This window comes from Fomitopsis serialis (assembly GCF_022376445.1).
Source record: "Fomitopsis serialis strain Sig1Antser10 chromosome Unknown B0H18scaffold_1, whole genome shotgun sequence".
NCBI lineage: Eukaryota > Fungi > Basidiomycota > Agaricomycetes > Polyporales > Fomitopsidaceae > Fomitopsis > Fomitopsis serialis.
The window spans coordinates 21,601-43,516 of NW_025954961.1; the positions used below are offsets into that span (position 1 = coordinate 21,601).

A 21,916-nucleotide genomic window follows, 5' to 3' on the forward strand; every position below is an offset into this window, starting at 1 on the left:
AGGACTCACGGGAAAGAGCTAAGTACAGACAGTCTACAGACCTTGCGCTGAGAGACAATCTCGAAGGTCGTTCCGAGAACCTCGGAGAAAGGTGTATCACGTCACCCACGTGATGTCGCCAGACGCGCTCGACGATGGGCGCTCGCGCGCGCCGACCCCTTGCATCCAACGACCTTGGAACGAATCCATCCTGGCCGGTATACTGAACACCTCGGCAAGCAGTGGGCGGAGATCGCATACCACAGCACACGCATCAGTAATGCCTAAGCTCGTCATTGTGCCGACCGCTAGAAGCACAAAGTGCGTAGTGTTCACCATGATGCCAGTCTGTATGCTCGAAACCGGGCGCTAAGTAGACATCCTCATAGCAAAGGAAAGAAAAGAGCGAGGGAACTGTCTGTGAAAGGGGAGAGTGAGGGAGGGAGCGACAAAGAGTCTGCGGTTACTGGAGAGATGCCGGCGAAGAGATGTGAGTATCCCCATGTTAGCTTCAGACTGTGACCGACAACTCGCCTAGCCAAACGTGCGGAGACAAGACCTTGCCCAATATGCCATGATCTCATTCCCATCCGACTCCTTGGAAAACACTGCGAACTCGAGATGGCGCGCGTGAGTGAGATCATACACCAGATAGGGTCCACCGATGTTCTCGCGGATGCAGAGCCGGACGATGGGTGCGTCTGCCATTTTGCGGTGCGATGCAAGTCCAGGTTGCCGACATCTAGATAGCATGACCAGTCGGTCTCGTCGTTCGGCAGTCAAGGCCCGCAAGAGCCTCAGCAGCCTACCGTCGAGCTCAAACTTCGCCTCAACCTCCGAATTGACTCTTGACCAGATCAACAAGACGGTCCGTACCATTCGCAATCATCGCAAGCAACGGCATGCGAAGTTGCGAGAGCTGACACGCGAGGAGGACGAGACGCGATGGTGGGGCGGTCGCCACACTGGCAGGAGAGGTGACAACGAAGAGGGGACTGTCTGTCCTGTCTGCGGGAGGGTAATCACGGGCGATACGGACGTGGTGGAAGCGCATGTCGACTCCTGCTTGGCACATGCCAGTGCCCTTGAAGTAGACGCGGCACATAGGAGTACACCAGACGACGATGGTGACATAGATGTTGATATTGACGGGGAAGGAGTTCTTGAGAGCGTGACTGCCGGTGTGAGTTTCCGAGGTATGTCGCCATTCATCTGTCTCTCGTGGTCGTGACCAACGGTCTATTCCACTAGGCACGGGCTTCGACACTCGAGACCGCAACCAGCAAGATGTCGACGATGACATCGATATCGACGGAGAGGACGATGTCCTGTTCGGCGCAGCACAGTTTACACACAGCGATATCATCCCACTTGCCAATGGACATCATGACGAAGGTCCCGGGTCCGATGTTGAAGACGATACTGGGAATACACCCGCGAGGCGGGAAGGAGATAACAAAGCGGCGTTTCAAGATCTGCTCGCGAGCGGCAAGCTCGTGCGTCGGAAAGTACAGGCGGTGGGCGACTTGAAACAAACGATGGACGAGGTCATGGGGGTCGGCGAAACTGAAGAGGTGGAGAAGGCCATTAAACGCGCAAAACGAGATAGGAATGACGCTGCGTTGATCAAGGCTCTGGAGAGTAAAGTCCAGCTGATGGTGAGTAGACTCGTACTCACCGTTGAATCTCGAGTAATTGAATATCGGATTGTACAGGTCTCAACGCGGGTTTCATCGTCAACCTCCCTGCTATGTCGTATATGCCTTGATCCGTACACGGAGCCTACAGTGTCAACGGGTTGCTGGCATACATGCTGTCGTGAGTGCTGGTTACGGTGTCTTGGGGCGACCAAACTTTGTCCTATCTGCAAACGTATTACGACGGCAGGGGAACTCCGGAGAGTATACCTGTGACAACCGTACTTTATTGCTGTCCATAATTTGCTATCGCTCAGTGCGTTGCTCTGCTATCCTTCGCATTGCCATAGTGCGACGTTTTCCTGCGTGATGGTCAATTGACATGAGTCGAAAGTGCATCTTTGAAGTGTGACGACACAGATGGAAGAGCTCATATCTGGCCTTGTTGAATTCCTCACACACCACAGTCATATAAACCAGTCCACGAATGAACGGTTACAACGACGCGTGGTCCTCATGGAGTGCATGAGTTGTTCAGAGCACCAGAGGTGCCACCACAACATATAATCAACGCAGCCGGCAGAGAAAGATTGCTCACCGTTTGCATCGTAGCCGACCATTCCCAAGAGCTTGTTTTCACTCAGACGTATGATCCGGCTTGCAAAGATAGCGAGGACAAACAATGAATTAGGTGTACAGACGTAGGCTCAGGATCATGCAAGGGGACTAATCAACCTGCGCGAGAGTCAGCTCTACCGCTGGAAGAAATGGTAGCAGAACCACATACTTGATCAGTGATGGCTGCGGGTTACTCCTCGTGTAGCCAATGTAGATGATGAAAGGAATCCAGCCATAGTGGACGACGGTCTGAATGTGACGTTAACACTGTCTCCAGACCAAACGTTGACCCAAGGAAAACCTACGCGTCCAAGCTCTACCGCCTTAATGATCCTTTCCTAAGCATTCTGTCGTCAGCACCATTTCAGTGTCACAAAGCAGGGAGCTGCAGACCTTTGTCTCTTCCGAGGGCATTTTGGGTGTGCGTGTCACGGAGGAAAGGGCGTGTCGGGAATAGCCGACGACTTTTCACGGAGGTCAAGCGCTGTGGCTGATCTTGTCCTCGCTTGCGATCTACGGTACCAAAATGCCTCTCGCTGCAGATTCCTCAGCAGTCTACATCCAAAACACCGCGCCTGGCTTTATCTCCACACCAGGGTAAGGATTTAAAGTCATGCCTTTCGCGAAAACTTCCCTCATCGCGTCTCGCTAGGCGGTCACCGACTGCAGTCACGGTCCACCCGGTGGCTCTGTTCTCTATACTCGACCATTACCTGCGCCGTACAGAGTCACAGGAGAGAGTGATTGGCACCCTCCTTGGAAAACGCTCCGACAATGGAGAAATCGAAGTGCGCTCTTCTTTCGCCGTCCTACACAGCGAAACGGAGGAGCAAGTCGCGGTAGACATGGACTACCTCAAAACGATGTACGATCTGCACCACAAGGTGAACCCTAAAGAGGTCATCGTAGGATGGTGCGTATACAATTGCGTCGTCGGTATAGTTACTTAGTTCTGGCTTCAGGTACTCCACCGGGTCGAACCTCAACACATATTCTGCCCTCATCCATAACTTCTACGCGCAAGAGGCGGCACCCCACCAGGTAGTGCACTTGGCAGTAAACACGGGTATAGTGGAAGGAGAGAAGGCGGGTATAAAAGCATACATTGGGTGCGTATCCTCCCGCCGTGACGGCGAATCAGGACCCCTCGATTAACGGCGACGAATCATAGGTCACCCGTTGGTGTATACCCTAAGCCCGAAAATTGTGTCTTCGTTCCCATTCCATGCGAGCTACGGTTCCACGATACCGAGCGCAGTGGCCGTGAGTCATACACTGAGGCGTTCTTTGCGTGACGCTGATGTGGCCGATAGTCGACCTGTTGACCACAACATCCACCGCTCCCAACTCCACCACCCCGCATCCCGTAACTGACCTTGCGGTCCTTGAACAGTCTCTCAAGTCCGTCGCGGACATGCTTGACCGGGTCCTCTCGTATGTGCACTCGGTCCTCGCGGGCGAGGTCAAGGGAGATGCTGCCGTCGGGCGGTACCTCATGGATACACTAGGCACGAGCACGGAGGATCTGGAGAAAGGAGGGTTCAACTCAAGCTTGCAGGTACGAAGGAGCTATGCCTGTAGATCTACACTTGATCGAACTCACCTCACCCTCCATAGGATACACTCATGGTGTCGTACCTTGCCAGTCTCGTACGTTCGCAGGCGGAAGTGTCGGCACGGCTTGCACTAGTCGCATCAACATAGTCCTTTAGATATGTGTATTTATCTCTTGCAGTGATCTCTTGCCCACCAAGGTGTACGCGAAATCGTGTTGTACGTCGTTCGTAGCTGCATCAGCTGTTGAAAATCCGCGAATGTTGGAGATCATGCCGCGCAGCCAGGATCTCGCCCAATGGCCAGGTTACTGCGGGCCCATGCGTGGTCTGCCCACCGAGACCAGCGTCACTATCCAGGTCGATTCCCGTCCGTATATCTCTGTTCTTCATGGCTTCTGCCTCGACTAGGGGTTTGACAGCGTGTAGCAAGAGCTGCTGGGCGGCGTACGGTCCTATGGTGTTGAGACGCACTGAAGCGGACAGTAGACTGCGGGCATGTAGGAACAAGTGAAGATATTGGCTCCGTTCTGAGCGTACAATCAATTCGACGTGCGCCTTATGGACAGAAGGCTGGACATACCAAGGGATAATCCCAGGCAAGCAGTAAGGACACCCCAGCATATAGGGAGATGCCCATGAGTCTTCTCCTGCCTTATGAGCAACTTGAGTCTCTCGACAAAGACTCCAGCCTGGGCCTCCCAACACGTTTCGCTATCAGCGGAATGAGGCATGGCTGCTTGGACATGACGCTGTCTCCGGGTGGATGGTCTTGAGAACCCCTTCGAATACAGTGTGAGGAGCGCGACACCTTGTGATTTAGATGCGCGGCGGGCGACATGATTGAGGGTCATTGACTCGTAGAGCTCATCCAAAGCCATGATTGCCTTGAGGCCAGTATCCAACGACTGTTCCGACGGGTCTTGAGAATCGGCCAACAGCCTTTGGATGACAGTGTGTGCATCGGAAACGAACGGGAGCGCACTCCTTGCGTACGACTTGAGGCTGTCGTGCAGGAAATCCATGGTCGCATCCGTCTTGTCGCGTGGGTGCAGTGACTGGGTGAGAGACGAGAAGAACCCGTGGGTTATATAGGATTCCAAACCCGCCGATGCCACAAAAGATCCTGTCGGCAGATTGCTGTCGGATAGCAGGAGTAGAATATACGCCTCAGTGTCGCCGTCCATTCTACTGACACAAGGATGGGTTCGGGAGCCTAGAGGCGAAGGGATGCGCCGGTGAGTGACGCAGAGTTGGCTCACGTGGCCAGTCGCGGACTCGAGGGACGCGCTCAGGCTCGCGCTGCTCGCAGTCCGTGTGCGTCGCGCTCTGCTCTGCTACTTCATGCACTTCATTCTGCCCGGGAAAGGCAGACATCGTCCAGAAGGCACTCAAAGACATCTTTCTGGCCGCCATGGGTATGGGTAACTAATCTGACCAAGGGGACGTGCCCTACTTACTGTGCATGACAGAGTCCGGTATTTCGAAGCAATTGGTGGACAAGATGTACGAGAAGCGGAAGGCTGCCGCACTTGAGCTTGAGAAGTGAGTGGTCCTGATAACCGTGACAATGTCCCTCCCAATTGATCACTGTGCAGGCAGATTCGAGAATGTCATCAGCAGGGCGACCATCGGCGTATTGGTCAAATCATCGACCAGCTTGTGGACATGTTCAACAACCCAACCAATCCATTGCATGTCCGGAACGGTGGACTCATTGGCCTTGCTGGAACTGCAATCGCCCTAGGCGTGGATATTGCACCCTACATGGAGAAGTTCACCGAACCTCTACTCGTGTGCTTCGCGGACCCCGAGAACAGAGTACGATATTTCTCTGCGGAATGTCTCTATAATATCGCCAAGGTGTCGAAGGGGGAGATACTGGTGTACTTCAACCCCATATTTGACGCTCTGAGTAAGGTTCGTCTGTCCGTTCGTAGAAAGATCATGTATATGAAACACGATGTAGCTTGCTGCAGATTCCGAACTGTCCGTCAAGAATGGTGCGGAATTGCTGGATCGCTTGCTCAAAGATATCGTGGCCGAGACAGCATCCGTTTATATACCCCACTACCCGGAGACAGAGAAGGCGCGGAAAGCACTCGACGAAGGGAATGACATGAACATTTTGGTGCCACACCCAGACGATGTTGCAAGCGGGGCGGATATCAATGGGGCACGTAAAGCGTTCTCTCTTGCGCGCTTCATACCGCTACTGTCGGAGCGGATTTACGTCTTGAGCCCCTTCACACGGAGCTACCTGGTTTCCTGGATCACTGTGCTCGACTCAGTCCCAGAACTGGAATTGATCACGTACCTACCAGAGTTCCTTGATGGTCTACTGTATGTCTCATTGCTCTTGCTCTGATGACTATGCTCACATTTCCCTGTAGGAAGTACTTGTCAGATCCCACTGAGGACGTACGTATAGCGACGGAGAACTTGCTCGCTGACTTCCTCCGGGAAATTCGGGATGTGACCACCGTGCAACGACAGTACGAAGAGCAGTTCAAAACAAAGCGCGAAGCCGCTGAACAAGCTCGTCGGACCGACACTGAGAAGCCACAAGAGATAACAATATCCGGTTCCGATCGTGGTGGTCCATTCCTCGATGGCGACGATGGAATTTTCGATGATAGTTCTCTAGCCTCACCAGATGAGAAGCAGCCTGACCATGCGGGGCGGGACGTCGGCCGTGAGTTGCGATGACCACCATAATGGGTTACGCTAATATCGCAGTAGATTGGGTACCTGGTCAGGGTGTCAAGATTGACTACCCTGCAATAGTCGAAATCCTATTGCAGCAGCTAGATGACCAACGTAAGCCCTCAACTTTCTCCCCTGGTCCAACGCTCATGACCAATCAGATGATGTAATCCAACAGTCCACCGCACTCAGGTGGCTCACCGAATTCCTTACTATCGTGCAAGACGTTATGGTCCCCTTCACTCCACATCTCATCTCTGTCGTCTTGCCTAATCTATCTCACCACGTACCCATGATTCAATCCGCTGCTCTCGCACAAACAAGGCACTACTGAATGTAATACAGTCCTTGCCTCCTCCATTGACGCTCCAATTCGCCAAGGGACAGACAAATCGTCCTCTTCTGCGTCTCAAGTAGCCCCCGGCTCACCCACTCCCACTGCGCTACTCTAGCCCTTCACGCCAATCCACTGCAGGCAAGGACGCGACCGTAGCCGCGACTTGACTTCTCCAGAAACAGCGTCGCCACCAGAAGCGGCCACAGTAGGCGAGAGGCCGCCTACGGCCTCGTCTCAACGAACTCGGACGAATGCTTTGCAGAGCGGCGTCGCTCTAGCCGCGGAGGCAGCACAGCCCGCTGTGCAGACTAGCCGACCTGCCTCTCCCATCTCGGCTATCAGTGTGCCTCAAGTACAGACATCTCCGGAAGCGTCCTTGCTGCAGGAGAAGTCGGACCGATTCGACTACCAGGCTACCGTGAACGCGCTCACCATTCAGTTCCTCAGCGAGCACGAGGATACGCGAGTGGCAGCTCTGAAGTGGCTCATAATGCTGCACCAGAAGGCACCGAAGAAGGTATGGTTTGAGTTGTGGTATGCGTCGTGGTATTGACGTATTTTGTAGATCCTCGCTATTGACGACGGCACGTTCCCGGCATTGCTGAAGACGCTCTCAGATCCGTCAGAAGAGGTTTGTCGTTGTCTTCTAAGACTGCATGTCGAAAATGACGAGTCTTGTACGTAGGTCGTCAAGAGCGATCTTCAACTGATCGCTCAGATATCGTCAAGCTCTGATGAGAGTTACTTCAAAGCCTTCATGGTCAACCTCTTGGACCTATTCAGCACGGACAGAGGATTGTTGGAAGCTCGGGGCAGTCTAATCATCCGCCAGCTCTGTTTGAACCTTAACACCGAGAGGATCTACCGGACTTTCGCGGAAATCCTTGAAAAGAAGAGGTTCGAACGATCAGCCCTTTGCGCGCTTCACCTGCTGAGTAGTCTCTCAGGATCTCGAATTTGCGAGCGGCATGGTTCAAAAGCTCAATATGATCCTCATCACATCGCCTGAGTTGGCGGAATTCCGCAGACGATTGAAGAGCCTCGAAACCCGTGTATGTCGACCGCTTCACCTTGGCCTACGAATGTCCTGACCAGCAGTAGCAAGACGGTCAAGCCTGTTTACCACCTTGTATCGATCATGGTGTCACAACGCCGTGGCAGCATTCTCTCTTGTCTGCTCGCACAAGCATATGAGCACGCATCGAATCTCCTCTACATCTTGTACGTCACATCGAGTCTCGACGGTGGACCCCGTCTGATTGACACCATTTCCGAACGCAGTGCGGACCTCGAGATCACAGTACCATTGCTCGTTCAGATAGACAAGCTAGTGCAGCTGATTGAATCACCTGTATTCACATGCACGTTCCTCCATCATGTTTGCCTCAGAACCTGGCTAACGCGACATTACCATAGATCTTCGACTGCAGCTCCTGGAGCCAGAGAAACATCCGCACCTATTCAAGTGCCTGTACGGATTGCTCATGCTATTGCCGCAAAGCTCCGCGTTCGTCTCGTTACGAAATCGACTAAGCGCAGTGAACTCGGCAGGATTCCTTCACATCGCCCCAAAATCGTGAGTGCCTACAGTCATACCTGTGTTCACTTCTCATCACTGCCGACAGAACGGTTGCCAGCATTTCATCGACCCGATCAAAGCTTGGTCGTGAAGACATCAAATGGCAGGAACTACTGTCTCACTTCCGAATGGTACAAGGCCGGCACGAGAAGGCGCGGAGACAAGCCCTTGGGACGGACACGACACCCTTCGCGGGCTTCACCGTAAATGACAAGCCCACCACGAATGGACCGACGACCTCCACACCCGCGGCACCATCCTCCTTGCGCCCGCAGATTCGTCGGAAGGTTACGGGAGGCGAGGGCCCTGCAAGACCACCTTCGCGATCGAGCGCCGTCCTGTCTCCACTCAACCCGAAGGCTCGCGCGCAGAGCGGCTTACTTGCCTCGAATCTTGCACATCCGCCTACGAGCCCGACCTTCCCCGCACAGACACAGCCAAGCAGCCACCGCGGACGTTGACTTTGAATAAGAAGTCATGATTATACGTAGCGGGTTGGTAGTGAACTCAGCCTCGCGTTCAATCTCCGTCTCGCACGCACACCGTTCACATCTTTGGCTTACCCGACTCATACTTCGCAAGGCTCTACCACTAGTTGCATCATTCATATACCCCACTTCTCGTCAGAATCATCAATCTACATTTACGTTTCTCAGTCAGGACAGATTATGATGCATTAAATTATCATGATTCGGGGATTATATGGTATTTGCGGGAGCGATTGGAGAGCAGATGTCATGAGGATACGTCTATATGGCTGTTCTCATTAGAGATGAGGAGATTTGTGCGGATTTGCTGAATGTCATGTGGAGAGAGCCCGGCGAAGGTACTGATGTATTCCTCAACACCCCCGTAACGGTCTCGTAACAGCGAGAGGAACGCTAGCATTGTTTCGTGTCTTCCAGTGAATAGTTTGAGTCGCCATCAGGTCAGTGCGCCATCATGAACGGCACATACCGACAGGTAAACATATTGAGTGCCGCTTCGGTGTTCGAGGCGAACATTGGCATTTGCGCGAGGCGCGCCATGACCATTTGACGGGCAGGCTCTCGCCCAACACGCGTCAAAGCGTAGTCTTCAGCAATAGAATCGTCACTGACGCCTGCTATCTGCATGTAGCAATCAGCATCATCGCTGACGACGTAGTATAGGGAATTCCTTGATCAATGCTTACTTTCAACAGAAGTGCAGCCGCAACGCCAGTCCGATCTTTGCCGGCTGCGTAGCAACTACTCAACACGCGACGTGATCGAGATGAACACTGTCTACAGACCTGTGCAATGGAATATGATGGCTTCATTTGGTCGATCCCGAACATGACGTAGTATAGTTCCGAATGCGGGGCCGCCGTTGTCTAATATTTGCGAGTACAGTTCCATGAAAGCCTTCAATGGGTTATCAATCAAAGCTGGTACGCATGTGAAGGAGACATACTTCTGTCTTGCCACTTGCATATAGTTCAAACCGTCTGCCAGTAGTATGGGCTGCGATGAATCATCGACATTCGGTTGGGACTTGCCCTGACGCACTTGGCCATCATCTCCGGGCTGTAGTCCTCCGTCTTGAAGACAGGGAGGCGTACGATATCGACACCGTCAATGTCAGGAGACGGCGTCTCATATCTCTGTATCTCGGTGTCCGAACGTAGATCGTAAACGGTCGTTACACCCAGTTCCCTCAACGTCGCTTTGCCTGTACTGCGATCAGACTGGTATGCACCTCTTGAAAAATATGACAAACAAAATACAATACATACCATCTTCCGTGATTGACGAGATTTCGCCGGAGCGAAAGACGAAGCCAGGCCGAATCACAGAGTCGGGGAACGTCTCGCTAGGGTACAAGCCGAGGTCGCGGACGTTTACTACTCCTGGAACAGTGATGAATGGAGGCTGAGACAGCCTTTCGTTGACATAGGTTGGGTCCAGCGGATCTAGTTCCATTGTAGTAGGCAGAGCAAGTCAGAAAACTGGAGACTTGGATGTTGCGCGGTCGACAAGTCGCTGCCAACGGTGGCCGTACGCGAGGCAGCCTCGAGCCACACAGGGCACGCGTCGCTTTAGGGCCGGCCATCTCGTGTCTCATTTCGCCAGACGCGTCTTTGCACATCCCAGCTTATTTCGCGCTCTCCCCCCTCCTCTCGTGCCACTATGGACGTCGACGGCGTATCTTCATCACCACCTCTGCGTCATTCCTCCCTACCTCCAAGCAGTGCTCCGCCTGGCTCACAATCATCTAATGGTCGTCTCACGCCGCAAAGGAGGACACCGCAGCGCAACCGCGCGCCGGTCGACGCGCTGAACCTAGGGGACGACGAGGCCGAGGACGTGGATGAAACCCGGGACGCGCGGCACGTAGACGACGCAGACCGAAGAACCAGCAGGACGGCGATGTGCCGATCGTAAAAGACGCGGTTGGTGAGAGCGTGCAGGAGAGTTTCGAGTCGTTCCTTAGAACGTAAGTTCGTCGTCACGACCCTTTTTTCGGACAGTGCAGTGTCGAACACAATTCCTACGCGAGTATACCGCTGCCTACTGTCTCATGGCTTGCCACCGGCGGACAGCGGACTCACATACGTACCTGGATGTCTATGCGTTGGCAAAGACGAATTGAGGATGTCGTACGAGCATTGATATTCATCTCGCCTGTCTCAAAACCTGGACATCCTGTCACACAGGCTTGTCCCATAGAATGACGAGCATAGCTATTCACGTTTCATTTCACGCTTCACAAGCGGCCACGCCCCTTGTACAAATGCTGATAACAACGTGACGCAGGTTCACCGAGGAAGTCACATTGGCACCTACACCCGCGTCAGACGGTGGCATACCGGCCGCGCCAGATGGAGAGCTCATTTATGTCGAACAAATTCACACCATGCGGGAGTACGAGTTGACCACCCTGTACGTGGACTACGGGCACCTGCTACAAAGGGACGACGTACTCGCCGACGCCATTCAGAAACAGTACTACCGTTTCCTTCCGTACATCCGCCGCGCCCTACACAACCTCGTTGCCGAATTTGAACCGGAGTACCTCAAGTTAAACCCTACCGCTGCGGCCATGGACTCCGTGAATCTGCAGTCACGCGAATTCAACGTCGCGTTTTATCATCTGCCTTTGGTCTCGGGTATCCGAGATCTCAGGACGGACAAGATCGGCACGCTCATGAGCATCAGCGGGACTGTGACCCGGACGAGCGAGGTGCGGCCCGAACTGCTCTATGGCAGCTTCATTTGCGAGGTCTGTGGAGGCCTGGTCAACGAAGTCGAGCAGCAGTTCAAGTACACTGAGGTACGCCCGTGTTGTATCGAATATATCAGCTTGTACTCATCGTCTGTCTAGCCGAGCCTTTGCCCGAATCCAACATGTGGGAACAGGATCGCATGGCAATTACAAATCGACAGCTCAAAGTTCACCGACTGGCAGAAGGTTCGCATCCAGGAGAACCCGTCGGAGATCCCTACAGGGTCAATGCCACGGTCCCTCGATGTCATCCTCCGCTCTGAACTCGTAGAACGCGCCAAGGCAGGTGACAAATGCGTGTTCACGGGGACATTCATTGTCGTCCCGGACGTGAGCCAGCTCGGGTTGCCGGGAGGGAACAAGGCAGAGCTGATGCGTGAAGCAGCGCGGGCTGGGGCGAACTCGGCTGCCGCGGCTGTTGGTGGCGCAGGAGTAACCGGGCTTAAGAGCCTGGGTGTCCGTGACCTGCAGTACAAGACAGCTTTCTTGGCTTGTATGGTTCACGATGCCGATGGCCGGGTGAGTGTAGCAATCTCGGGTTCTTTGACTGGGAGTTAACTCTTACCAGGCCGGTACCAACATACGAGGAGAGGAGGAATCTGGCGAGGATGATGCACAGGCCTTCGCGCGGTCGCTCACAGAGCCAGAGTTTGAGGAACTGAAGCGCATGATCGAGTCGGATCACATCTATTCGCGGTTGGTGGAGAGCATAGCGCCGACGGTGTACGGACACGACATCGTCAAGAAAGGACTACTGTTGCAGCTCATGGGTGGTGTGCACAAGCAGACCTCCGAGGGGATGCACCTGCGCGGAGACATCAATATCTGTATCGTCGGCGATCCCTCTACATCGAAGTCGCAGTTCCTCAAGTGAGTCTCTCGGTTATTGGGTACTCGGATGCAAGCTCAACCGCTACAGGTACATCTGTTCCTTCCTCCCTCGCGCAGTCTATACCTCTGGCAAGGCCTCATCTGCTGCCGGTCTCACTGCTGCCGTTGTCAAAGACGAGGAGACTGGCGATTTCACGATCGAGGCGGGTGCTCTCATGTTGGCGGACAACGGTATCTGCGCCATTGACGAGTTCGACAAGATGGATATCTCTGACCAAGTCGCGATCCACGAAGCTATGGAGCAGCAGACGATCTCAATCGCGAAGGCAGGCATCCATGCAACGCTGAACGCGCGCACGTCTATTCTCGCAGCAGCCAATCCCATAGGAGGCCGCTACGACAGGAAGAAGTCACTGAGAGCAAACGTTGCGATGACGGCGCCCATCATGAGTCGTTTCGACCTGTTCTTCGTAGTACTCGATGAGTGCAACGAAAAGTCTGACTTGAACATCGCAAGCATATCGTGAACGTGCACCGGTTCCAAGACGATGCGATTCATCCCGAATTCAGCACAGAGGCTCTGCAGCGGTACATCCGGTATGCGAGGACTTTCAATCCTAAGGCAAGTCATACCATTATGATTCTTCCACGACGACCTCTGACGCGCTCGTACACTAGCTTACGCCCGATGCAGCGGACGTCCTTGTGGAAAATACCGCATCTTCGTCAGGACGATGCTTCTGGTACTGGCAAAAACTCATATCGCATTACAGTCCGTCAGCTGGAGAGTATGGTCCGTTTGAGCGAGGCCATTGCTCGGGCGAATTGTACAGCAGAGGTAACATAAACCGGCTTTTATCTGGCTTATACCAACGATGCCCACAGATCACCCCTGCCTTCGTGCGAGAAGCCTACAGTCTACTACGGCAGTCTATCATCCACGTCGAGCAAGACGACATTGACTTCGACGAGGAAGAGCTCGAAGGCGAGCGAGAGGGTGACCGGCGTCCACGAAATGCCCAGAATGATGAGGAAAGCCAAGACGTCGAGATGTCGCGGCGGAGGTGGCGGCCATGGAGGAGACCGAGCAGAGCTAAACGAACCAGTGGACTGGTGGGCCAAGCTCAGGCGGCCTCCAGGGCGCCAGCCTCAGATCCACCTCGAGAGCGGCGAGCATGGCACCTGCCCCGGCAGCGCGTCCGAAGAGGAGGATGGTCATCACGCACGACAAGTACATGACCCTGCAGAGTCTCATTGTCTTCATCTCTCCCAAGTGGAGCGAGAAACGGCAAGGGCGTGGATCGCGATGAACTCATAGACTGGTATCTAGAGCTCAAGGAGGCGGAGCTCCAAGACGTCGATGAACTTGAGTACGAGAAGGAATTATCACTAAGATGCTGAAGAAACTTGTCAAGGTGAGGATATCCTGAATCGTGATGCAGAACCGAAAGATTGATCTGTATTGCTAGGATAACTATCTCATCGAGATCAAAGGCGACGTCCAGGAATCGCTACCGGAGTCGATGGAAGAGAGCAGCACTCAGCCCTCATTTGATGTACAAGGAGGCGACGTCCGTGTCTATTACATGGTGCACCCATCTGTGGACACGGAGAGTTCTTCATCTGTTCCATAGACATGCTCGGCGTTCTGTCTTTTGTTTTGCTGTTGTGTTGCCTATTGAATGTCTGACTGTCCGACTGTCCGACTGTCCGACTGTCCGACTGTCCGACTGTCCGCCTTGCTCTCGTGTTGATGCTCGATATGTACTGTAGTGTAGACCAGTAGCGGTCGAAACCAGTGATAGCTACTTGGAGAGTGTCCTGTACTTGTATATTTGTATGTTCAGTGAATCTTTCACCTTCCAGTCAAGCCGGTTCTCAGATCTCAGGCTCGTCGAGCTGAGCACGTGCTACCACTTCGGCAGGCGCTCGACAGCGCTCTCAACCGAGTCCCGACCAGGCCCCGCGCGCCGCGATCTCAGCCACTTGAAGTCCTCGACTGTCACCATGTCTGCGCCTTCGCCATTCACCGCCGTCCATCGGAAATACGTGCAAGGTCTCTACAGGCGGTATCTCAACAATGAGCTGAATTGGACTATCAACCGTAATGCTTGGAGGGGGAGGGCCATCGCCGTTCGTGCTGAATTCGAGCGAAACCGGTGCGTTGCCGGACTCATGCGAGTGTGGATTTCCTTGACAATGCGTATCGTGATTGACAGGAATGTACACGATCCACGAGAGCTATCCGCGATCCTGCAGAAAGCTGAGGCTGACTTGGCTGAACGGTTGCACCCCGATCCTTACCGACGTGAGTGCTGGCATTCCACGAGATGTAATCCTCGTCTGACCATGTATACAGCACCTGAGGCTGTCGACGGGACGAAATGGTAAATGCTCTGATCTATCTTGGTTTAACACCTGGTTCCCACTGACACAATCAACTAGGGAACGTAACCTGCCCCCACCCATCGGTCCTATCTTTGACCATGAGAAGTACAATTCCGACCATGCTCGTGGGCATGGTGATGGTCCCCATTGATTGCGGTCGTACCAGTGTATCCACCTGCAATGCTCAATAATTCATACAGAGCTGTGCTGTTCTGCATCACTATGTCAGTGGTTTCAGATTGGGTGTCATGCCTGGCGACAAAGCCCAAATCAATCCCGGCGTTTCGCGCATGACCTAGGCTTATCTACCAGCTTGCCTTTTGCGAGTGTTCCTCGCGAAGGGACCGAGAAACGTCGCCCTAAGTTTGCTTCGGTGAGCGTTATACCTTCTTTGACTCACCTTCGGGAGAATAGCGATTGTTAGCAGACCTCGTGCTTGTTCGTGGTTCATACAACCTTAATGACACGAGGCGATGATCGATATATAGGCAGTGGGCCTCCGGGACGTGTTGGATCCCTGTTCCTTCTGTATATCCTCCACGATGAATCCTGAAATCCTCGCTCGTATGATGGCGCAGATGGGCATGGCATCGCAGATGGGCATGAGTCCAGCGATACTCGCTGGCCTCATGTCTCGATTTGGTCCTGATGCCTTGGAGAGCAGCGTTCTATCCGGTTTGCCGCGCGAAGGTCCACCACGGTTAACGCTCGGCGCAACGCCTGAAACTATCGAGAAATATAAAGCATGGTTTGAGAAAGATAGCAAGAAACCGCCGACCACAGCACCGCTTGTGTCACCAAACCTACTTGTATGGGATCAGGAGCGTCAGCGACGGGCACAGGAAGATGAAAACGGTGCTGCAGATGGCGAAATGCAAACTCGCCTCACCGTGATAGGTTTTCCGAAACACTCAAGCACAAAGCAACTCGATCAATTGAAACCGAGTGCGTACCGGTCACATTCGTCTTCCCTTTGAATACTAATGTGGTGTAGTAACTCGCTCAAGGATGCTCATGCGCAAGACACATCTCGTGTGTTTACAGCACCTGTTATGTCCGCACGTACACGCTCAAACTTCGTATTAGGGGTCTTATTTAATATGCCGATCCATTGCACCGTGCAGTAAGCCTGCTCACACTCTGTCGCGGAGACATCAATAATTACTCCATGCAGCGAAAATTGTCGCTATCCAGACGGTGGTCGAAGACGTCAACGGAGACGCACAAATCCTTTCTATATACAACTTTCCGACAACTGTCGAGGCCTCGCTCAAGTACCTCGATCTCATCTTTCCCGTAGGCGTGACCATGGCCATACTCGAGCCAACTTTCAAAGCTGCGACGCAGGGCGAGCATCCTATCATTCGCGTGGACTCTCCCACCGATATCGTGTTCCTGGATCCTAGGAGTGCCATGTTGCGTGACGTGCGGTGGAAGACGGGGCAAGCAGTGCCCACTTTCGCTTCATGGCCATCAGACGCAGATCACTGGAAGGCACACGGCAACATGCACTTCAAAGCTGGTCATTGGCTGCCTGCAGCGCTTTCTTTCTCGCGTGGCTTACAGTGCGACCCAGAGTCCCTTGTCCTTCGCTCGAACCGATCGGAGTCGTATCTTCGGCTCAAATTCTACTCGGCTGCCTCGGCTGACGCGCATGATGTCCGCTGCGCTGCAGGAGTGACGCCACAACTACGCGATAAAGCGTCGTACAGAGAGGCGAGAGCGGAATATGGAAGAGGGAGGTACCAGATCGCGATGTCGCTATTCAAGCAGTTGCGTTTGTCACGCCCCAAGGATAGCGACGTCGTGGGCTGGACCTCCCGCTGCGAGCAACGACTTCAGGAGAGCCGTACTGGAAACTACGACTGGATGCAGCTATACAAGTGGTCGCAGACTGACTCTCATCTGGACATCGCCGATTACAAAGGGCCGATCGAGGTCAAACAACTGCCCAACTGCGGAGGAGGTCGAGGAGTCGTAGCAACGAAGGAGATCCACGGAGGGGAATTGCTGGTGAGTGACAAACACATCTTGGCATTGCATCTTCGTCGAGCCGTGCTTTCACAGGTTGTTGCCAGACCTTTCTCAATTGCCTGCAACGGCGATCTACAGTCTCACGGCCTCCAGATGACTCTGAACATGCTGACGTCAAGATGGGACAGGCAAACGCAGAGTGCCAATGTCGCGGATGCCGCGAAAGTTGTCTACGGGAACCCAGATCTACACGATCACGTTTTCCACCTATACGCGGGCCCCAACTACCCACCCCCGCCCCCAACATATCCGCCGCCCCCGGCCACCGAGCTTGTCGAACTTGATGTTTTGGCACCGAGGCACCGTATAGATCTCGCCCAACTGGAGTCGATCTGTACTCATAACAATTTCGGAGTCGCGCCTCTGCAACCGGCAGCTCTCAGGCCAGAGTCCTCGGATCTCAGAGACCTGAATGACACACCGACTGGTCTCTTCCTATTGCCTTCTCTCTTCAACCACTCCTGCGCACCTAACACGCTTCGTATCTTCATCGGCAACGTCATGATAATACGAGCGTCGCAGATGATCAAATGCGGTGAGGAGATCACTTTGACGTATACATCACCGCGCGATACGTACTCCGAACGTCGCGAGACCCTACAGAGGAATTGGTTAATGACGTGTGGCTGCCGTCAATGTCGGGACGATCGCGCGGACGGTGAAGACAACCTTCGCCGTAGGCATGCTATCGTTACTGCATTGCCCAGGCAACTGTTCATGAGACCATTGACCGAAATCCGTTCTCTCGAGAAACAACTTTCTGCCACGTACGCCCTGACCAGGGGACCATGTCGTCCAGCCCTAGCCGACGTCCATCACAGCGTTGCAGAGAACCTACGATCTTCGTACAAGACATCCGACATAAAGCAAGCAATCGAGGAAGACATAAAGTCTCTCGAATGCTATGGCTGGACTGTTACGGACGGCAAACCAGGTCGACGCGCATCATATGGAACCAAGCCTCGAAAGGAAGAACTTGCCGTGGATACTAGTCATCTCTGTCCCCTCGAGCATCCCCCGCAGTCGATCTCTCATATGCTCCGAATCGCTCAGACATATCTGGGATGCAATGACATGACGAAGGTGGCAAAATGGATTAAGACGGCACAATGGGGTAAGTAGAAAGCTCGCGTTCAGTACGGACATAGTACTCATTCGTGGTCCAGTATTCGAAACCTCCATAGGCGGTGGAAAGGAACTGTTCATGACGATCGAGCGTCGAACCCTTGAACAGTTCGAACTGCTTGATGTTGCAGCTGCAGTTCTTTGAATCAATTCTGGAGAGTTAAAGGCATGTGTAGGCCTCGCGAACCGTAAGTAGGCTTTGATGGATTGCTAACATTCCATGTACAGGCCCCAAGCTATTCTCAAGGCGATAATGTAGGCGTGAACGGCAAGGAGCTTCATATGTGTTTTTGAAAGCTGTATTTGTACCAGTCCACTCGTGTACCAACTCGTACCATCCGCATCTCTTCGTCACAGGTGCTCAGCCAGCAAGAGTGTCTTCTGAGATAGTGATCACGGAATTGTCTTGCACTCAGTACCCTACCCACCACACATAGTTATCCGTTTCCTCCGGCGTGTCGTAGACCAGCTGCGTGCTCGTGTTGTCCGGTCTTTCTGGCCAAGCTCTCTCCAATCCTTCCCAGATCGTGACCTGCTTGAACGTGACCGACCCGTTGCCCGCACCGACAACGTATCCCACTCCCAGTGAGTCGTTCCTCGCTGGATAGGTGCGGCCGATTATCGCGACACGAGAGTTCGCGAACACCTCGATGACCGAGTTGTCGAGGAAGATATCGAGCACTAGCGGCTCGCGAACTGTCTCGACCTGGGAGCCGTTGTATGTATCGAGAAGGAAGAGCGGGGCGACATGGTTTGCGGTGCCGACGAATGATGGCTTGAGGAGGGTCGACGAAGTCAAGTTCATGGTGAGCATCTCGAGGACGGGATCGTAGGTGACCAGCGTCTGCTCCTCGCCGTCTGGGCTGCGACGGAGAACAAAGCTGACGTCCGATGTAGTGTCAACCGGGATGTCGATCTCCGCATGGATGACGACAGAGTCGCTGGTAACATTCAGATCGTGGAACTGTCCGGGGGCAGTGTCGCCTGCGGACACGACGACATCGTCCAGGCGAGTCGTCGTCGCGTTCTCGCACAATGCAGCCACAACCTCTGGAGCGGGGCGCATGGAAAGGGTGGTCATTGTCCAGCTACCATTGGGGTTCTGAGTCGCTGTCCAAGAGCCCGGTTGCGATAGGACGCCCTTCGGGTCCGCGAGGTTTCGATAGACCTGGACGTACAGCTCTCGGGGAGGGAATGAGCTCCGGTCCAGCCCTGTGGGAGCAGTGGGCCGAGGTCCTCTGGTATCCAGCCAAATGTGATACGGCGGTCGTGAGGCTTGTCGTAGAAGGAATTCCACGCGTAGGAATGTCCCCAATCGATGACGCCCGACGACCGTATGGTGCCTTCCGCGGAGCCGTTCGCTGAACGCACGATGTCGACTTCGGACCAGAGCGGCCAGTTGCTGAGTGGGTGCAAGACGGTGTTCCCGCCGCCCGAGCCCATCATGACGAAGTGGTGGCTCGTCACTCCATCGCCTCCGTTCTCTGCAAGCTCGGGAAGGGAGAAGGTACCTGGAACCTCGAAAAAGAATCCGAAAGAGCCAGAGTAGGTCTCGGACCACGATGCGTTGCCTGCGACGGAGAGGAGTGGACCGAGATACGACCAATGAGTCACATTGGATGCCGGCGCAGTGTAGAACTGCAGGCGCGACCCAACGTTGACGATTCCGGAGCCGAAGACAGAGTAAAAATGCGGCTCGTCCACCTGGAGGATCGAATCCATCTCAGGCCATAGCTCATAGGAGGGATCACGGAATCCAGTGACGTCGAGGTTAGGAGGCGCGTTAGGGATCACAGGGTTGATGCCCATACCCTCGAACTTCGACCATGTATGCCCTCCGTCATCGGAAATGGCGAGGGCCTGTGCCTCCGTACTCGATACGGCGGTGTAGAAGGCGAGCATGACTGTCTGTCCTCCGGAGGTTGCATACTGTACAGGCAAGCCCCAGGTCTGGTTTTCCGTCACGTTCAGGAACTGCGCAGACCCTGTGTATACTCCAAGGTGATCCATTGTTCCATTTGGACCTGGGGAGAGGGCGACTGCGCTGTATGCCTCCCATGCGATGACATCTGTCCATGTAACAAGGTCCTGCGACGTAGCATGGCCCCAGGATATGTTACCCCAGGCAATGTGTGCAGGATGGAATTGGTAAAACAGGTGGTAGAGCCCGGACGAGGGATCATAGGACGGTGCACACGGGTCATTCATCCATGAATGTGGCGCCATGAAATGAGACCTCGGACGCCATCGCGTGAAGAGAGAGTTATTCGGGAAGCTTGTGAAAATCATCAATAAGTGGTGTCCATCCAGCTACAGCAATAACTTACGAAGTCAGGTCCAGGCCGGTCAGGTCTATCGTGGAATAATCCGGCTGCGACGCTGTCACCGGCACAAGATTTGGGAAAATAGCTGCCAAGGCAGATATTACAGTGAAGGACCGCATCGCGCTCTGCAGCCTACGAAGAGTCGTCAGTTCAACGAACTGTTCTGCGCACTGCGTATGACCTCCGACAGGCCAGTCCGGCGTGCCAGTCCCAAGACTCGGGTATAGAGATGCGTACCTCGAAGATGGCTAGTTGAACAGATGAAGATACGGCCATACTGTGCAGTTTGGGACTTATGAAGTGGTCCAGTGGTAGGCTGTGCGCAACTGTCAATCATAACCTACTTGCGCCGAGTTGAACAGTATGATGATACTTGGGACAAATAGTAAGTAATACCATCGATCAGTCGGCTCAGCCACCCTCGCCACCGCACCGCGCGACTTTGTTGCAGCCAATGCCATATTGCAGCAATTCTCAGAACGTTACAGTCAGTCATGGCGGACGACCGCGCACGACGTTCCGAGTCCTCGTGTCTCCTGGTGGGCCCATTCCCCGCGCGCAGTCAGTCTTCACGCAACCACGGTTGCTCCATTGAATCAGTTCTTTGCTCCGAGTCGGCGCCCGGAAACATCAGCATCTTTGCCTGCCATCCAACTGCCAACCCCTTGGCTCTGCAACGCGCCCGCTTCCTGACGTGCGGTGAGACGCAAATACAATCTACCTTAAGCTTCCCCCATTGATAATAAAGTCGTCTTTCGCGGCGGAATCTTCCTAGTCATTCCTCCCCGTTGCTGTTTCTAGCACACAATGAACATCCTCATCACTCAATGCCAGACATCCACCATGCACATCCACCATCTTGGCGCGTCGAATACATATTCTCCCGCCCACAACTGCGCACACACCGCCGCATCGATGGCACTGCCACGCGGGCCGCGCCCGTTATTCAAGCATCTGCCAGTGAGTGTTACATAGCGGCCAGTGAACTATCGTGAACGACGGCGCTGAACCCAACCAATAAAGTTGCCTCAGCCTGGCAGCCAGCGCCCTATATGCGGTGCGCTCCTAGTACCTCCTACCATTGGACGTCACCTTCCGTGTAGCGCTCCAATGCGCACCTACGCTGTGTCCTCCAAAGTACGATTGCTTCGTGCTCACCTCCGTCCACCCCCGCCCTCTCCCTCGGTTGCCCGGTAAGTATACCTCACACTTCGCATGACCTTGATCGTGAGCAATTCTCTGCACAACGTAGCATCAACTTTGCTCGCTGAATCTCCTTGCTATGCACAGCATTGCCTATGATCACACTTCGGCGTATGATCGTTTCATCTACGAGTATGGCCGTCGCAACAGCATTCGACCCTTTTACGATGGAGGAAGGAGTGGTACCGCTGCTTTGTAGTCCGATTTCTTGTAACTTAGACATCGTCTTCTGCGATTAATATGCAAAGTCTTCTAAGGTGGATGTAGTATGATATATTGCATGTCTGAAGCTCTTCTCACAAGGACCGATCTGCGGACATTTATCCGTGAACGCCGTTCCATCCTGTCGGTGGCTG

At 53.9% G+C, this 21,916-nt stretch overlaps 11 protein-coding genes across 11 annotated transcripts; 6 read left to right on the forward strand and 5 right to left on the reverse strand.

Annotated features, from left to right (window-relative positions):
* Positions 1-60: 60 nt before the first annotated feature.
* B0H18DRAFT_244 (uncharacterized protein) lies at positions 61-531 on the reverse strand. The gene is made up of 2 exons (XM_048037258.1): positions 514-531; positions 61-445 (listed from the first exon to the last, which is right to left on the reverse strand). The coding sequence occupies exon 2, from the start codon at positions 316-318 to the stop codon at positions 97-99; it is 222 nt and encodes a 73-aa protein (XP_047900818.1). The 5' UTR covers positions 319-445; positions 514-531; the 3' UTR covers positions 61-96.
* Positions 502-1,907, forward strand: B0H18DRAFT_1132361 (uncharacterized protein; the record flags this gene model as incomplete). Its single annotated transcript, XM_048035560.1, has 4 exons — positions 502-674; positions 730-1,175; positions 1,231-1,637; positions 1,695-1,907. Coding segments are annotated over 4 exons (1,224 nt in total), but the record flags the coding sequence as incomplete, so codon positions are not given.
* A 2-nt stretch (positions 1,908-1,909) lies between these two features.
* Positions 1,910-2,677, reverse strand: B0H18DRAFT_264 (TOM7 family-domain-containing protein). Its single transcript, XM_048037329.1, has 4 exons — positions 2,628-2,677; positions 2,540-2,572; positions 2,215-2,483; positions 1,910-1,978 (listed from the first exon to the last, which is right to left on the reverse strand). Exons 1-3 carry the CDS (start codon positions 2,646-2,648, stop codon positions 2,343-2,345), a joined length of 195 nt encoding a protein of 64 aa, XP_047900820.1. The 5' UTR covers positions 2,649-2,677; the 3' UTR covers positions 1,910-1,978; positions 2,215-2,342.
* A 70-nt stretch (positions 2,678-2,747) lies between these two features.
* On the forward strand, positions 2,748-4,128 carry B0H18DRAFT_307 (Mov34-domain-containing protein). Its single transcript, XM_048037488.1, has 6 exons — positions 2,748-2,831; positions 2,887-3,147; positions 3,197-3,343; positions 3,406-3,497; positions 3,548-3,792; positions 3,852-4,128. The coding sequence occupies exons 1-6, from the start codon at positions 2,761-2,763 to the stop codon at positions 3,936-3,938; spliced, it is 903 nt and encodes a 300-aa protein (XP_047900821.1). The 5' UTR covers positions 2,748-2,760; the 3' UTR covers positions 3,939-4,128.
* Positions 3,739-5,017, reverse strand: B0H18DRAFT_965065 (UreF-domain-containing protein). The gene is made up of 4 exons (XM_048043230.1): positions 4,371-5,017; positions 3,985-4,317; positions 3,838-3,920; positions 3,739-3,759 (listed from the first exon to the last, which is right to left on the reverse strand). Exons 1-2 carry the CDS (start codon positions 4,972-4,974, stop codon positions 4,028-4,030), a joined length of 894 nt encoding a protein of 297 aa, XP_047900822.1. The 5' UTR covers positions 4,975-5,017; the 3' UTR covers positions 3,739-3,759; positions 3,838-3,920; positions 3,985-4,027.
* A 184-nt stretch (positions 5,018-5,201) lies between these two features.
* Positions 5,202-8,870, forward strand: B0H18DRAFT_1080810 (ARM repeat-containing protein; the record flags this gene model as incomplete). The annotated part of the gene is made up of 17 exons (XM_048031281.1): positions 5,202-5,205; positions 5,260-5,332; positions 5,386-5,707; positions 5,757-6,130; positions 6,181-6,482; positions 6,530-6,607; positions 6,655-6,779; positions 6,818-6,887; positions 6,974-7,347; positions 7,396-7,461; positions 7,516-7,727; positions 7,795-7,886; positions 7,932-8,002; positions 8,026-8,051; positions 8,112-8,181; positions 8,261-8,406; positions 8,456-8,870. The coding sequence occupies 17 exons, from the start codon at positions 5,202-5,204 to the stop codon at positions 8,868-8,870; spliced, it is 2,820 nt and encodes a 939-aa protein (XP_047900823.1).
* Positions 8,871-9,007: 137 nt separating this feature from the next.
* Positions 9,008-10,418, reverse strand: B0H18DRAFT_328 (protein-tyrosine phosphatase-like protein). The gene is made up of 7 exons (XM_048037604.1): positions 10,166-10,418; positions 9,939-10,101; positions 9,844-9,877; positions 9,683-9,794; positions 9,584-9,627; positions 9,367-9,518; positions 9,008-9,307 (listed from the first exon to the last, which is right to left on the reverse strand). The coding sequence occupies exons 1-7, from the start codon at positions 10,350-10,352 to the stop codon at positions 9,145-9,147; spliced, it is 855 nt and encodes a 284-aa protein (XP_047900824.1). The 5' UTR covers positions 10,353-10,418; the 3' UTR covers positions 9,008-9,144.
* A 141-nt stretch (positions 10,419-10,559) lies between these two features.
* Positions 10,560-14,120, forward strand: B0H18DRAFT_1080812 (MCM-domain-containing protein; the record flags this gene model as incomplete). Its single annotated transcript, XM_048031282.1, has 13 exons — positions 10,560-10,763; positions 10,784-10,866; positions 11,187-11,703; positions 11,755-12,174; positions 12,224-12,525; positions 12,575-12,959; positions 13,004-13,108; positions 13,165-13,191; positions 13,217-13,324; positions 13,372-13,550; positions 13,610-13,742; positions 13,780-13,842; positions 13,956-14,120. The coding sequence occupies 13 exons, from the start codon at positions 10,560-10,562 to the stop codon at positions 14,118-14,120; spliced, it is 2,691 nt and encodes an 896-aa protein (XP_047900825.1).
* Positions 14,121-14,458: 338 nt separating this feature from the next.
* B0H18DRAFT_965079 (uncharacterized protein) lies at positions 14,459-15,291 on the forward strand. The gene is made up of 4 exons (XM_048043231.1): positions 14,459-14,645; positions 14,706-14,794; positions 14,846-14,873; positions 14,932-15,291. Exons 1-4 carry the CDS (start codon positions 14,494-14,496, stop codon positions 15,023-15,025), a joined length of 363 nt encoding a protein of 120 aa, XP_047900826.1. The 5' UTR covers positions 14,459-14,493; the 3' UTR covers positions 15,026-15,291.
* Positions 15,292-15,503: 212 nt separating this feature from the next.
* B0H18DRAFT_866735 (uncharacterized protein) lies at positions 15,504-18,178 on the forward strand (the record flags this gene model as incomplete). Its single annotated transcript, XM_048039805.1, has 6 exons — positions 15,504-15,819; positions 15,869-15,906; positions 15,961-15,997; positions 16,049-16,887; positions 16,942-18,022; positions 18,075-18,178. The coding sequence occupies 6 exons, from the start codon at positions 15,504-15,506 to the stop codon at positions 18,176-18,178; spliced, it is 2,415 nt and encodes an 804-aa protein (XP_047900827.1).
* A 25-nt stretch (positions 18,179-18,203) lies between these two features.
* On the reverse strand, positions 18,204-20,633 carry B0H18DRAFT_1132400 (glycosyl hydrolase; the record flags this gene model as incomplete). Its single annotated transcript, XM_048035562.1, has 4 exons — positions 18,204-19,121; positions 19,202-20,308; positions 20,361-20,482; positions 20,595-20,633. 4 exons carry the CDS (start codon positions 20,631-20,633, stop codon positions 18,446-18,448), a joined length of 1,944 nt encoding a protein of 647 aa, XP_047900828.1. The 3' UTR covers positions 18,204-18,445.
* Positions 20,634-21,916: the final 1,283 nt, after the last annotated feature.